This window comes from Schistocerca serialis, chromosome 2, assembly GCF_023864345.2.
Source record: "Schistocerca serialis cubense isolate TAMUIC-IGC-003099 chromosome 2, iqSchSeri2.2, whole genome shotgun sequence".
NCBI lineage: Eukaryota > Metazoa > Arthropoda > Insecta > Orthoptera > Acrididae > Schistocerca > Schistocerca serialis.
The window spans coordinates 399,538,142-399,552,062 of record NC_064639.1 but is presented as its reverse complement, the minus strand read 5'-3'; the positions used below and the strand labels follow the sequence as shown (position 1 = coordinate 399,552,062).

The following is a 13,921-nucleotide window of genomic DNA, read 5'->3' as shown; positions in this document are numbered from 1 at the left end:
TAAAGACTAAAAACCACAGATAAGCTGTACATGTAATACTCTGGGCGTGCATTGTTATGATCTCCAGCTGAAATGGTCAGTAAAGCTCGACACACCCAATAACCATCACACATCCATACCATTCTTCATCTGTAGGAATGGCTTGTTTCTATACTGAACATAAGATGGCATAGTGATGAAATTCTCATAAACATATCCAATAGGTATGGAAATGCTGGAGTGCCAGTTTGATAGCGTTCGGTCAAAGTGATCGTGGTGTAGCACTTTCCATTTTAGTCAGTGCGTAATGACTATAACAATTAATATTTATTTTGCCAAGGCTATTAAACGACACATGAAACATTTTGTCTGTTCCAAGCGTTGTGCGGCAGCGGCAGCTCAGATGCGGATGTGGAAGGTGGAGAGGAAGTCGGGCGCGCGCGTGATGACGTGCTCGAACTCCATGAAGGAGAGCCGGCCGTCGCCGTCCACGTCCGACTCCTCGACGACCTTCTCGCACACCTGGCCCACCTCCTCGGCCGTCAGCTCGTCGCGCGTCAGCAGCCGCAGGGCGCGCTGCAGGTCGGACGGCCCGATGTGCTGGTCGCCGTCGAAGTCTGCAAAGCGGAACGTCTCTGCCGTCACGCGGCGCTTTCTGGGACAATGTTAACACGAATAACCTAGCACAATGCAGGGAAGCCAAAGGAAACAATGTCGGGGAAGCAAAATTTTTAGTTATTCGGGAATAACAAGAATTGACTTCCACAGGTTTCGGTTTTAGTGCCACACCTGCTCCTTACACAGCGTGTTTGACTATTATAGACACAAACCAAAGTGGTGAGTAGAGGACAAGGAGACAAGCATATAATACCAATAAACGTAAGTCCCGAAACTAATGGTATCCCCCATACGACGTATGCACATGTGCCTTAATTCCAGTGTTACAATACTGTCAGTTTCTAAGGCTACATTCATTCCTAAGGCATGTTACATCTACTCCCAAACACCGCCACGTCATTCTCAAATTACAGAATCATAATCTGTCCTCGTTTATTTTGTCATCATTCCGCATATCTAAGTACCCGTAAATAGCTTTTTCACAACGAGAGTATCGGTCATGCCTCGCCAATACCACGGCTTCCCAGGTCCTCCGGCTTGAAGACGTTGGAGTTTTTGTGTGAGTTATTGAAAAGTTTGGGCCTATTCCAGCCGTGATGATAGTGTCGATCAGCTCTGGGAACGCGTTGTCGATGGTCGTCAGTGCGTTCAAAATACGCCTGGAATTTTTGAAAGCGTAAGGGCATCAATCAAGAGACGTGCTGAAGCCTCTCTTTACGTGAACCGGCGACGATGCGAAACAGTTCTTGTATTGGTTTGTCTTCAAGTGATCATCTGTAGTTTGGATTCTTGGGGACTCCTCAGTCGTAATAAGTCGTATCAGGGGAACCATCAGTTTCCGAACCTACGTTTGTTAAATGGTTCAAATGGCTCTGAGCACTATGTGACTTAACTTCTGAGGTCATCAGTAGCCTAGAACTTAGAACTACTTAAACCTAACTAACCTAAGGACATCACACACACCCATGCCCGAGGCAGGATTCGAACATGCGACCGTAGCGGTCGCTCGGCTCCAGACTGTAGCGCCTAGAACCGCACGACCACTCCGGCCGGCTACGTTTTTTAGAATTATTTTCTTGTCTCATTATCATACAGTCGCCCCTCCCACTTGTAGGCCTACTTGTCAAACACTTCGTATATACTTGTATGGAAGCAAAACTTGGCTAACAAAAAACGATGCATTAAGAATCCAGAATACGGAAATGAGACTTCTCAGACAGGCAGCAGGATACAAAAGACAAGATCGCAAGATAGATACAGAAAGACGATCAGAATTAGGATTAATATCTCTAAATGAGAAATAGATGAACACAGAAGGAAAAGCGAAGACCACATCAATAGACTGAAGGATAACAGACTGCCAAAAATATTGTGCAAATACAAACCAACAGTATGAAGGAAGTCAAGGAGGCTCAAAGCAAGATGGACTAACTAATCTCTGTAATTGGGCTAACAGACAAAGCCTAATTCGTACAGGAGAAGAAGAAAAAGAAGACGAAGCACAAGATGATGATGATTTTCCAGCTACCTGAATCAGATAATCAGCGTATCTTTGGAGGAGAGGCAGAAATTTAAAATCTAGATTCACAAAACACACAAGAAGCTGGCAGTACGAAACCAGTTCCACATTTGCTGAACACCTAATGAAGCATAAGCATTAACCATCTAAGATGAAACGAGATATAAAAATTATTAGAATGAAAAACTAAAAGAGAAAACTCATAACATTTTACAGGGGAGCATTCACACGTAAAGAGCCATTGCAATAAATGAGAAAGTGTTAAATGACCAAATCAGTATAAGCCACAACTTAATGATCATGTTAGACAGTAACACAATAACAAACAGAGATGTAGAACTTAACAAGACTAAATAATAACTTGATCTCCCATGACAGACATTTAAGAAAATATTTGCGATTTCCTCCACTCGAAATTCTCTTTTTCTCAACGCAGGCCTCACCATAAGCAATAACACGCGTTCATACGTAACTGCAAGTGAATATCAAACTGCCTATAAACACCGCAATACAAACAAAAGCCGAACGAAGAACACACAGCGACAACTGGCTACACTGTATATAGTAAACACAAACGACCAACAGAGATTGAAGAGCAAGTGTTAAACTGACATGTCTTTGAAAAAGCCGAAAATCGGACATTCTGGTGCATGCAGGCTAACTAAACAAAACTCCAGGGCGACACACATGGAATAATAGATCACAAAATCGTAAGTTGAACCAAATAGTAATTTGATCTTACGAAATTTGCACTCCAAAAGCGTTTCTTACCTAAAAACAAGAGAATAACAAAATAATGTTATACAGTAACATATCTAGAATCATTACATATCGCAGTTATTATAAACAAGAACAAAGATGTTACTGACCACTGAAGGTACTTCATAAATACAAAGAAGCAAAACGTGTATGGCACAAAAAACAGCCTTTCATGTAGTAGCATAGATGCACCACATTTCCAAGAAGATAATTTATGTTGACTTTATTTCGTGGTGGCCATAGTAGCTTTCCTTTTACTCACCTACTGAGACAGTGAAATAAAATTAAAACTCAATAATAAAATCCGCCTTCTTTTATTTACAGGGTTTCTCATGTGCCACTCAATATTTCGAAGGTGCAACTTCACTATGAGGGTTTCAGTTGCTATGCAAGGACGAGTAGTAACGAGTTATTATTGCTAATGAGCTTACGCACACTTTAAATATCGAACTAAAACTACACCATTTCTCTTCAAATGCGAGCCAGAAATTGCACTAAAATTACACCATTTCTCTTCGAATGTGATCCGGAAATCGCACCAAAATTACCCCATTTCTCTTCGAATGTTTGCTGGTATGTGAATAAAGTGAACTAAGACATGTTTTGTAGCGCCCTCTGTACAACTACTAGAAACCAATGTTGACTGCTGAAATGATGGTCAGCCGCACTACGATTACCTCAGCCAAAGGATATTGCTGTCTGTTTTCGACTGCGCACGCTCACATGTGACGTCATCCTTTTCGGTGTTATGAGTGCTACGTTGCTCCCAGCACCAGGTCAGTATTTTTCTTTGAAATTACGTGTAACATACTGTGCAAGCGTAGCAGATGAGGGATTGTTGTGGAATTCATGCCATAACCGCACTGTGGCTGAGTGGCTAATTGCCCAGACTGGTAATTTGTGGACCCTGTCGAGATTTCTGCTGTTACCAACCTTTTCTTCATTTTATTTTATTCCTCACAGTATTAAAGTACCGAATATAATATTTAAATATATTTAAACCGTTCAGTTTCTGTATGTACAGTTAATATATTCAATTTAGTTACGATTAATACCCTTGGAAATCAAAAGGCTAGAGGCAACCACATTGTAGCACATTGGTAAAATTATGCGTGAGCCGCCAATGAGACTGACCTTCAACACGACAGAAACGCTTATTGATCTTGTTGTTGATTTCTTTTGTATATGACATCACAGTGAAGCAACTGCCAAATGTTTACCATACACAGTTTTCAAAGAATATTCCAAAGTTATGGGTGTTTACTGAGGCTCTCATATGACTAAGTACAGTAACATCTGTTCTGCGCACAGCTGCGAATTCAGGACATGGACAAATCAACATATTAATATGTTTTGCATATTTCTACTCACTATTGTATTATGCCATAAGGTTCTGGGATAACGCATTATTTAGGAAGACATAATTGATTACACAAAAGTGAGCAGTGAGAAAATTTGTGGTATTCATCAACATTTAATTTGTACGCGTTACTTCAAGCTATATAGTAAGTAATAGATAATAGTGAAGTAATAGATTATCACGTTTAAAAAGAGTAGCAGTACCCACAGCTAAAATGATACAAGAAAAAATTATCTTCATTATTAAAGACGCCAGTCGCTCATAACATTGTGTAATATTTGATCTCAAAAATATTTTATGATTTACCAGTAATATAAAATGTGTGACACAGTAAAAAACTTACAATGTAAAGTGAAACTGTTAGTTCTGAATAACACCTACTCTATAAATAAATCACTAGTATTTACTGTTGTTATTGCCAAATTTAAGAATTTTTCACTGGTAAAAATACTAACACACTTGTTTTATTACATTTAAGCCACTGTGATGTTACATGATCTGTAAATTATCTGCGCATAACCATACTCACAAACAAATCAAGTACGCTATCTGGACATTTATTTGTGGACATTAAAGTGAGATGTGTCCACCATTTGTCTTTATGTTGACTTGAACTCTGCTGGGGACACTTCAGTAAGGTGTCTGACAGTCTGTGAAGGGATGACAGCTTATTCTTCCCCAAAGCCGAAACCCGATGAGGTAGTGGTGTTGAATGCTGTGACCTGGAGCAAAGTCGACATTTTAACTCATGCCTAGGACGCTCCACTGGGTTAAGGTCGGGACCCTGGGGAGGTCAGTCCATTTCAGGAACGTCACTGTCCACAAACTATTGCCTCATAGATGCTGCCTTATGATAGGGTGCATCATCACGCTGATATAAATAATCATCTCTTTCTAACTCTCCCTGTGCACAATGCTGTAAAAGGAGTTCATATCATTTCGCATTTAGAGCTTTCTTAAGCACAAGAAGGGGATCAGACTCTTAACCACGAAAAATACTCCCGTAGCGTAACACAACCTCCTCCGTACTTCACTGTTGGCACTACAAGCGACAGCAGGTAACTTTCGCCAGGCGTCCGTCAAACCCTAATCTTTCCATTGGAGTACCACGGGGTACAGCGTGGTTCGTCACTCCAAATCAATCGTTGCTTCTCTAAAGCATAGTTTTCAGTTACGCGTGGTAAGGCGTAATATGCAGGTCAAAACCAGAGAACTTAATAAAGTTCTAAAAAGGCAACTGAGCAGCTTTTCATTATTCATATATCTGATCGCCAATGTCTGAAGCACTAATATGTGTAAAGAGTGGGTAGATGTGCTTCCTCCCCTCGTTTCTGTATGTGGTGTCATGGCCAATTCTGTGTCTTTACTAGTACAGATTTTACTTATGTGAAGGCCGTGAAAGAATTTGTTGGCCTTGGTGTGTAATTTGTCGGCCTTGAGTTTTGCCCCTTGGCGGCATCCTCACACCACGTGTGGGCCAACAACGGCCACTCGCTTGGCGAAAACCACTCGCAGTAACGCTTGAAGCTACCTGCTGCCAATTTGAGAGCCAGCTTACTTCGTGACACTCATATTCCACCAATAGTAGGGGTCGAAGTGTTATCTGCTGGTTAAAAGCTACCTCCTCGATCGCTAGCTATATTGTTCGACGACTGGTTCCTCTCCCCCGGATTTCAGTTTGCTCCGACCGGTTGGCCAGCATTCCTGCTATCTGTCACACATTTTCCTTAATAAATCTGTACTGTTCTCAAAATTCCAAATATTTCCTCATTTAACAGAGTAATATTCGATGAGCACTTCCTTACCTTATACTTACGACTCGAAGAAAAAAAAAAAAAATTGAAGCAACGCGGGATTAGCCGAGCGGTCTTGGGCGCTGCAGTCGTGGACTGTGCGGCTGGTCCCGGCGGAGGTTTGAGTCCTCCCTCGGGTATGGATGTGTGTGTTTGTCCTTAGGATAATTTAGGTTAAGTAGTGTGTAAGTTTAGGGACTGATGACCTTAGCAGTTAAGTCCCATAAGATTTCACACACATTTGAACATTTTGAACAAAAAATTGAAAATAATTTGCAGATGAAAACGACATCTTTGCCATCTACTTTAACGTACCGTAGATCTTGAAAGCATAGAAGACCTTAATATCTCTTGGCGCCTGCTCACTGAACACGGAAAGCATGTCCAGGAAGTCCTCGAACGTCAGGTTTCCTTTCCCGTCTCGAGAGAAGACCTCGCAGATTCGTTTGCGGAACGGGTTTTCCTGTAAAGAATACTTATCAGTTTTTTAAATTTGCTATTTAGATGTAAATACCACACAGGCTACTATAAATTGCAGGATTATTTAAATAATTATAAGACTCGCTGCAAACCGTAACACATCAAGTTTTGTTTCAATAAAAATACATTTACACATTTAGATACCATAGTACAAAATTGTGCTAATAGTTAGTCGACAGTTGTTAACAGCTATTCTCCGGAAGGACTAATCATTTTAGGTATGAATATGGGCCGCAAATGGGAAAATCCACCCACATTATCGACTTTGGTGTATATGAGCAGACTGAAACGACGAAAGAAAATTTCTAGCAAGGCTAGGATTCGAACCCAAGTGTCCTGTTGACTAGGCAGATTCCTAACCACGACACCACCTTGGCACAATTGCTTTGAACAACTGCACAGTCTACCCTTGAACGCTTCCCTCCTCAATTCAAATTCCTGTTCGCGCCTCAGCCTGGGAATTTGGGTTGGGTTGTTTTGGAGGAGGAGACCAGACAGCGAGGTCATCGGTCTCATCGGATTAGGGAAGGACGGGGAGGGAAGTCGGCCGTGCCCTTTCAAAGGAACCATCCTGGCATTTGCCTGGAGCGATTTAGGGAAATCACGGGAAACCTACATCAGGATGGCCGAAAGCGGGATTGAACTGTCGTCCTCTCGAATGCGAGTCCAGTGTGCTAGCCACTGCGCCACCTCGCTCGGTGGGAATTTGGACTGAGGCGGGAGGTGTGCTCTGGTAGTCCACACAGCTGTGCAAAGCCATTGTGCCAGGGTGGCGTCGTGGTTAGTGCATCTGCCTAGCGAGCAGGAAACCCGGCTACGATCCCTGGTCTTGGTAAAAAAAAATTATTTTCTCGCTTGAGTCTGCATACATACATCACAGACATATGAGACTTGTAAAGGTCTCTGCAAATATATAGTTTCGTTGATAAGAGACTTTGATTAAAGGCAATTTGTTACGGTTTGACACCTGTGAATGAACATCTCAGAAACAGCGAAGTTGGTCAGCATCTCGCATACCACAGTCGTGAGCATCTATGGAAAACAGTTGAAGGACAGAGTAAGCGACAAGGTGTTGAACGTCCATGCCCCATCACAGAGCGTAGAGGTCAGAGGCTTCCTCTCTCTGTGAAGAAGAATACGCAGCGATCTGTGTCAGATTTGACAGAGTACAACATCAGTGCGGGCACAAGTATTTCGGTGCACACTGTTCAGAACACAGGGTTCAACATGGGGCGCTGCAGCCGGTGATCCCTTTTCGTAAATTACAGTGAGCGCAGGATAATCGAGATTGGACCATGGACCAATGAAAACGTGTCGCCTGTTCCGGAGAATCAGGTTTCTTATAATAGGTCAGTGGTTGGGTCCATATACGCCGTCACACAGGTGAATGACTGCTCGGAAAATGAACTGCACCACAGATGCAGGTGCTGTGAGAGATATTCACCTTTCTTTGGGACCTGTGGTGGTAATCGATGACGCCATATGTGGCGTTTTCGGTATCTGGCGGACCTGTGTTTGCTTCGGAACCGCGCGATTGCTACGGTCGCAGCTTCGAATCCTGCCTCGGGCATGGGTGTGTGTGATGTCCCTAGGTTAGTTAGGATTAAGTAGTTCTAAGTTCTGGGGGACTGATGACCTAAGATGTTAAGTCCAATAGTTCTCAGAGCCATTTGAACCATTTTTGTGTTTGCTTCGGGAGTAGTTGTTATGTCCACTGCCAGACGTACTTGAAATCCGAAGCTTCTGGCTGTAATTATCACCTCAGGGAGAATCCACACAACCAAGTGCTAAACTTCCAAAATATAATCCCCTGAGCATAAACTATCGTCTGCTAATCGTGAACAGGCCCTGACCAAATCTGACAATTCAGAAGAAGTCGAGTTTAATTCCTTGCTATTTTAACCACACGTAAGGAGAAATTCAGAAAAGTCGAGGAATGATTCAGTTTCTCAGAATACAACAAACACAATTCGTAAATTGTTCACTAATTCATTAATCGTGGGTCAGTTAATTAGAATCAGAACTGAAAAATATATCACGCAGCTCACACAGTCACATCAGTATGATGTTAACTACTAAATCATGTTCAAAGGCAATTCACACTAAAACAGTTATATACCAACAGTTATATACAACTAGGCCGTCAAACGCTAACTACTCTCAAATAAGGGTAAAAAATTATTGGATTGAAAAATTTCGAACGAAAAGAACTGAACAAATATTCGATATATTTCGTAAACCAACGAATACATACTTAATTATCCACAACCAATCAAGCCACCCGAGGGCACACAAGCTCGCACATTTTCATTCTATGATGCATAATTGATCAGCTTACCACTGGAAAAAGAGAAAATTGAGAAAGAACTAGATCCTCTAGAAATGTGGCAATAAATAACAGCCATTCTAAAAACTTAGTAGATGCATTATTCAAAAACAAAACGAATCTAACGCATACCAGTCTCATAGATGAAATAACTTTAAACAAAGACACAGACGAAACACAGAACAATAAAGTTCTTGTATGGCCATATCTAGGTATCATTTTCGACAAAATTACTCGATGTTTCAAGAATACAAAATCATACATGACCTACAGGACCACGGAAATCTGAGAAATTTTCGCAATCATGAACTGTGAAGAATGCTCAAAGTTTCATATTCGACAAACGTGAAGGAAAGCTAGCACACGAATTAAAGAAAACACGGCAGTAAGTGACAATAACCCATTCACAATTGCTGCACACTTAAAAGACACAATCCTCAAAATATCTAATATAGAAGGATCACTTCAAATAAGCTACAATAAGGAAAAATAATGGATGTAATTGAAGAAGTTGAAATTTACATCCATCTAAAAGACCAGTCAGATAGAGTTAAATAAGCAAATAGAACTGTGAAATGGGAAATTCGTAGAAAACTTTTTACCAGATCTACAATGAAGCATTGCAGGACCATAAAATGTAAAACTATCACTACACACGATCATAAATATAACTGTAATGCAAAACATCACGTAACTGTAAAGCAGTTTTTACTCGACTCCAGCAGTGGAGCAAAGAGAGCATGGCCCCACTCTCCATTGTTGCCAAATTTATTCAAGATGACGGATCCAAGATGACAGTGATAGATATAGCAACATCATAACGGCGTCATGGTGGGAAGTTCAAATTTTGACTGGAAAACAGGTCAATTGGGCTACCTCCACTAACCAAACCCCATCCTCCTCCCTTCCCTCCCCCAGAAAATGGCGGGAAGTACAAATTCCAGCAGGACAATGCAACACACCATGGCTGCCTCCACTAACCTAAGAAAATGGCGGGAAGAAATGTCACTTGGGCTACCTCCACTAACCTAAGTCGTCCAACCGCCACCTCTTCCTAGGAATTGGAGGAAAAAGGACTCAACCTCTGCTGGATAGGATGGACATAAGTCTTTATTTTGCATGCAGTGTTTATTTAAACAATTTTGAGGCAGTAGCTCCATCCAGTGTGTTGGCTATGAGGTCTGTAGCCCAACTGATCTAGTACACAGTACTATCACAAGAGGGCACCTTCACCCCTCCTATGATGTAATCCAAGATGGCGGTCTGGGGTGGGGGGGGGGACGGGATAAGGACTCAGCATATGCTGGATAGGATGGCCGTAAGTCTTTATTTTGCAGGCATTCTTTGTTTAAACAGTTAGAGGCAGTACCTCCATCCAGTGTATCCACCATGAGGTCTGAAGTCCAACTAACCTAGTACACAGTACTGCCACCAGAGGGAGCTGCCATCCCTTCTGTGACAGAATCCATGAAGGTGGACTGGGGGGAAAATGGAGCGAAAAGGACTCAGCCTGTGCTGGAGAGAGGAAGGAGTGTACTTTATTTATTTTGGAACAACTTATTTAGGGATGGATTTGACATAATACGTTTATTACAGTGATACAAAACACTCGCTCTGATGTGCTTCGGGTCACACTAAACAGCATACAGAACTTACAACTACTTGTGACTCACCTCAATAATACAGTACACTGCTGTAAAGACATGCAAACAACTTGTAAATTAACAAAATAATGCATTGCACACCCTAGAGTGCTGCATATTACTCGTATATCACCGAAATAATGCCTGTATAAAGCTCTGCAGAGATGCTGACTAATTGTAAACTGTCAAAATAATGCATAGCACACTCTACAGACCTGCAAACTACTTGTAGATCACCGACATAATGCAGTAAATTGATGTGCAGAGAGGCAAACAACTCGTAAATTGTCAAAATAATGCATCTAAAAGACTGTGCAAACATGCCATCTAATTGTCAACTGTCAAAAAATCATGCACTGCACACCTGTTCAGAAAATAACTCGTAAACTGACAAAATATAATGAATGTGTAACACTCATATTGCTGAAACAGCTGAAAATAATCCAGTTGAAACGTCCCCTTTCAACAATTATAAAAGACTGTGCTTATCTTGACACACAATATTTTTAGCGCAATGCAATCTGTCTTTCAATAATCCCTACAAAAGAATGGCCCTGACTAACATTAAACTATACCTTTCACAAATCACTTACCTCACAAAAATCTTCGTTACTCAAGCTACTGCAATACAGCGAGCGCCACTACTGCCAGCTAAATAAAAGATTCAAACTACTGAAGGCACTAACTACTGATAGGCATAGTTAGCAAATGAAAGATTTTGATAGAGAATAAACAATGTATTTACCTCAATAGTGTTCAAAACTCATAATGTATATAGCAGTTCATGACATCCAGTCTAACAAATTTCCAAAACTTCGTCATCTCTCTCCCCACATCCACCACTGCTGGCGGCTCACCTCCAACTGCACAGCGCTACGCGCTGTTAACATCCAACTGCCCAACACTACAATGGCAGACAACAGTGCAAACTAGCCACAGACTGCACACAGCACAGCCAGTGATTTACATACAGAGTGCTACGTGGCGTTACCTATAGAAAAACCTAAACAGCCAACGTACATAGCCCCCATGCTCCTCACAAAAAATTTTACAAATTGTTTTGGGCAGTGGCCAATACAGATTTGAAAAATTTTTTCATAATTACAATATCAAAGAAATCAAATGCACACACTTATTGATACAATGTTGGTCAAAAGCTAAAATTTTCTCACAGTCCAGGTAGGTCATCACAGAGCAGACCCATTGTAGTCCTGGTAGAGATTACGGTATTGGTGGGCCACCAGAGGTGCAGACCCACTGCAGTCCTTGTAGAAATAATGGTACTGGTGAGTCAGCAAAGGTGTAGACCCACTGTAGTCCTTGTAGAGATGGCCAGCAGCCATCTGCTGCGACTGTGCAGGTGCACAATCACCATTGAAGAGTCTTGTGGACAATATAGCAAGTCCATAACCACCACTTGTGCACTCACAAAGTTTTTGGAATTGTCCTTAGAACCAGCAATGCTGCTATCCAGTCCCTTGCTGAATTATTAACACACGTGCAAACACTAACAGTCCCTACTTCTCACATATTGTCCATATACTATGACCAACAGAAACGTGTGCAGTGAAATGGAACTTACAAGTTAATAATATGATGAACTGGCGTCAATTACAACTTTATAACATAAGAATACAATTATAAAGGTATAAAATACATCATTAAAGAACATAACAATACAGATAACATTTGTAGTACAGGCTTTATAAAAGAATCTAAATAACATATACATCAGTGTTACAGGAATTACGACATAAGTAAATACATAAAAGATCAGAATAACTTTTGAATCATCACCTTCACACATGAGCATTAGAACAGAATAAATAATGTCTAAACATCTTTACAAAGAAAGTAACATATTATCAGAAAAATTCTACAATGTAACTCTCATCAGATAAACACATAAAGACATGAAGAACACAAATACCCAAGGGTACACAAACACATAGTGGGATAACACAAGGAAAGGACAGGGTTTGTTTTACTGCAGTATTTTCCAAACAAAACTTTCTTTACTTCTCGGAGATCTCCCTTTGTTCTTCATTATTTCCAAAAAGTCCTATCTATACCTGCTTTCTGTACTTTTTTCACATAACTTCTCAATGCATTTCTTCCAATTCATCGCAACTCATTCTCTTATATAGTCTACCTCCTCTTAAGCTAACTTAAACCTACTGAGCTCAGATGCTAAACTAAGGGACGACGCAATGCAGCAGCACAAAACAATTAGTACAAACAGCAATGACAAAAAATTAGAAATTGCAAAGCAAGCAGCAGTAAATCTAAATTAACAGATAAAATGCAAAATTACAAATAATATGAGCCAATGTGCAGCAACAAGAAAAATAAATCAGTAGTAAAACTGGCTTAACAGAGTAATGTAAAGTGAAATTTAGTAGCACTATGCCTGGCAAACAGCAGCAGCAAATGCAATAACTTATATCTGAACATGACATAGCTCAAGCAGAAAAAATATTACACTAAAGACAACAATGCAGACAAGGGAAATGTATATTAACATCTTAATGTCTATGTAATTAAAGTGGTGCACCACAAGAAGTTATTCTACCAAAAAAATTACCAAGTAGTTGAAAAGAAAATTCCGTATGCAATTCCTGTGAAGGGAAATGTCTTTTTATGCTCCTTCGTTTTTTTGGATAGATCATAAAATTATTTACTGGATCTGTAGGCATAAAATATTTATATTAGTACATCTATTAAATTTTATTTTAACCAATGCTGCAGTGCAGCTAGAAACTAGATATTAAACAAAATGAGTACATAAATACATAAAGCAAGCCATATGGCATTTCTCTCAACTAGCAAGACAATAGCTGTGAAATGTTTCTCATCGTTTCATTAGGCATTTTAGTAAATATCATAAATTAAGAGCTCCACAGTATAATCATATGTTTTCAAGTTTGAGCGTTTGCTTTCTACAAAGGAATGTCAATAGCGAGGATAATGGCCTCCCTTTTTTTTTCTACGTGTGCCTCTGAAAAGGCACACACTAATGGCTTTTTCTCCAGGCGTCTGACACAGCTGGGTGCCCACGATGCATTACGTGCAGGTGGTCACTTAACTTTCTTACGAAAATATTTACAACAGCAGTTTCCGCTACAGTGACAGTCTCATATAAAAATATTTCACAGGTCAAGAATTTGCGTTACAAATCTGTAGAAACAAAATCCTATTGACATAACAGAGTCCAAAAAATTTTCGTCGGCATTGTAATGCATTCACGCATTTACATACATTTCATAACTCTTAAAGTACGATTCTTGGTTTCTAACAACCTTTTTCACAAACCAGAGTCCCTAACCACTACTCATTATTCCTTACCTTATTCGTCGACACTTCTTCAACATTTCATCATAACAGATACGTAGCATACTCAAATAACTCATATAGCATCAGCTTATTGATCATAAATATACCAAA

General features: G+C 40.4%; 1 protein-coding gene across 1 annotated transcript in view; it reads right to left on the bottom strand.

The window, feature by feature from the left end:
* Positions 1-352: 352 nt before the first annotated feature.
* LOC126455571 (calcium and integrin-binding family member 2) overlaps positions 353-13,921 on the bottom strand; it is a 175,107-nt gene continuing 161,538 nt past the window's right edge. Inside the window, exons 4-5 of the mRNA XM_050091325.1 lie at positions 6,344-6,491; positions 353-596 (exon numbers count right to left, since the gene is read on the bottom strand). Of these exons, the coding sequence (XP_049947282.1) occupies positions 379-596; positions 6,344-6,491 (366 nt within the window). The 3' untranslated portion in view covers positions 353-378. The remainder of the gene's footprint in view (positions 597-6,343; positions 6,492-13,921) is intronic.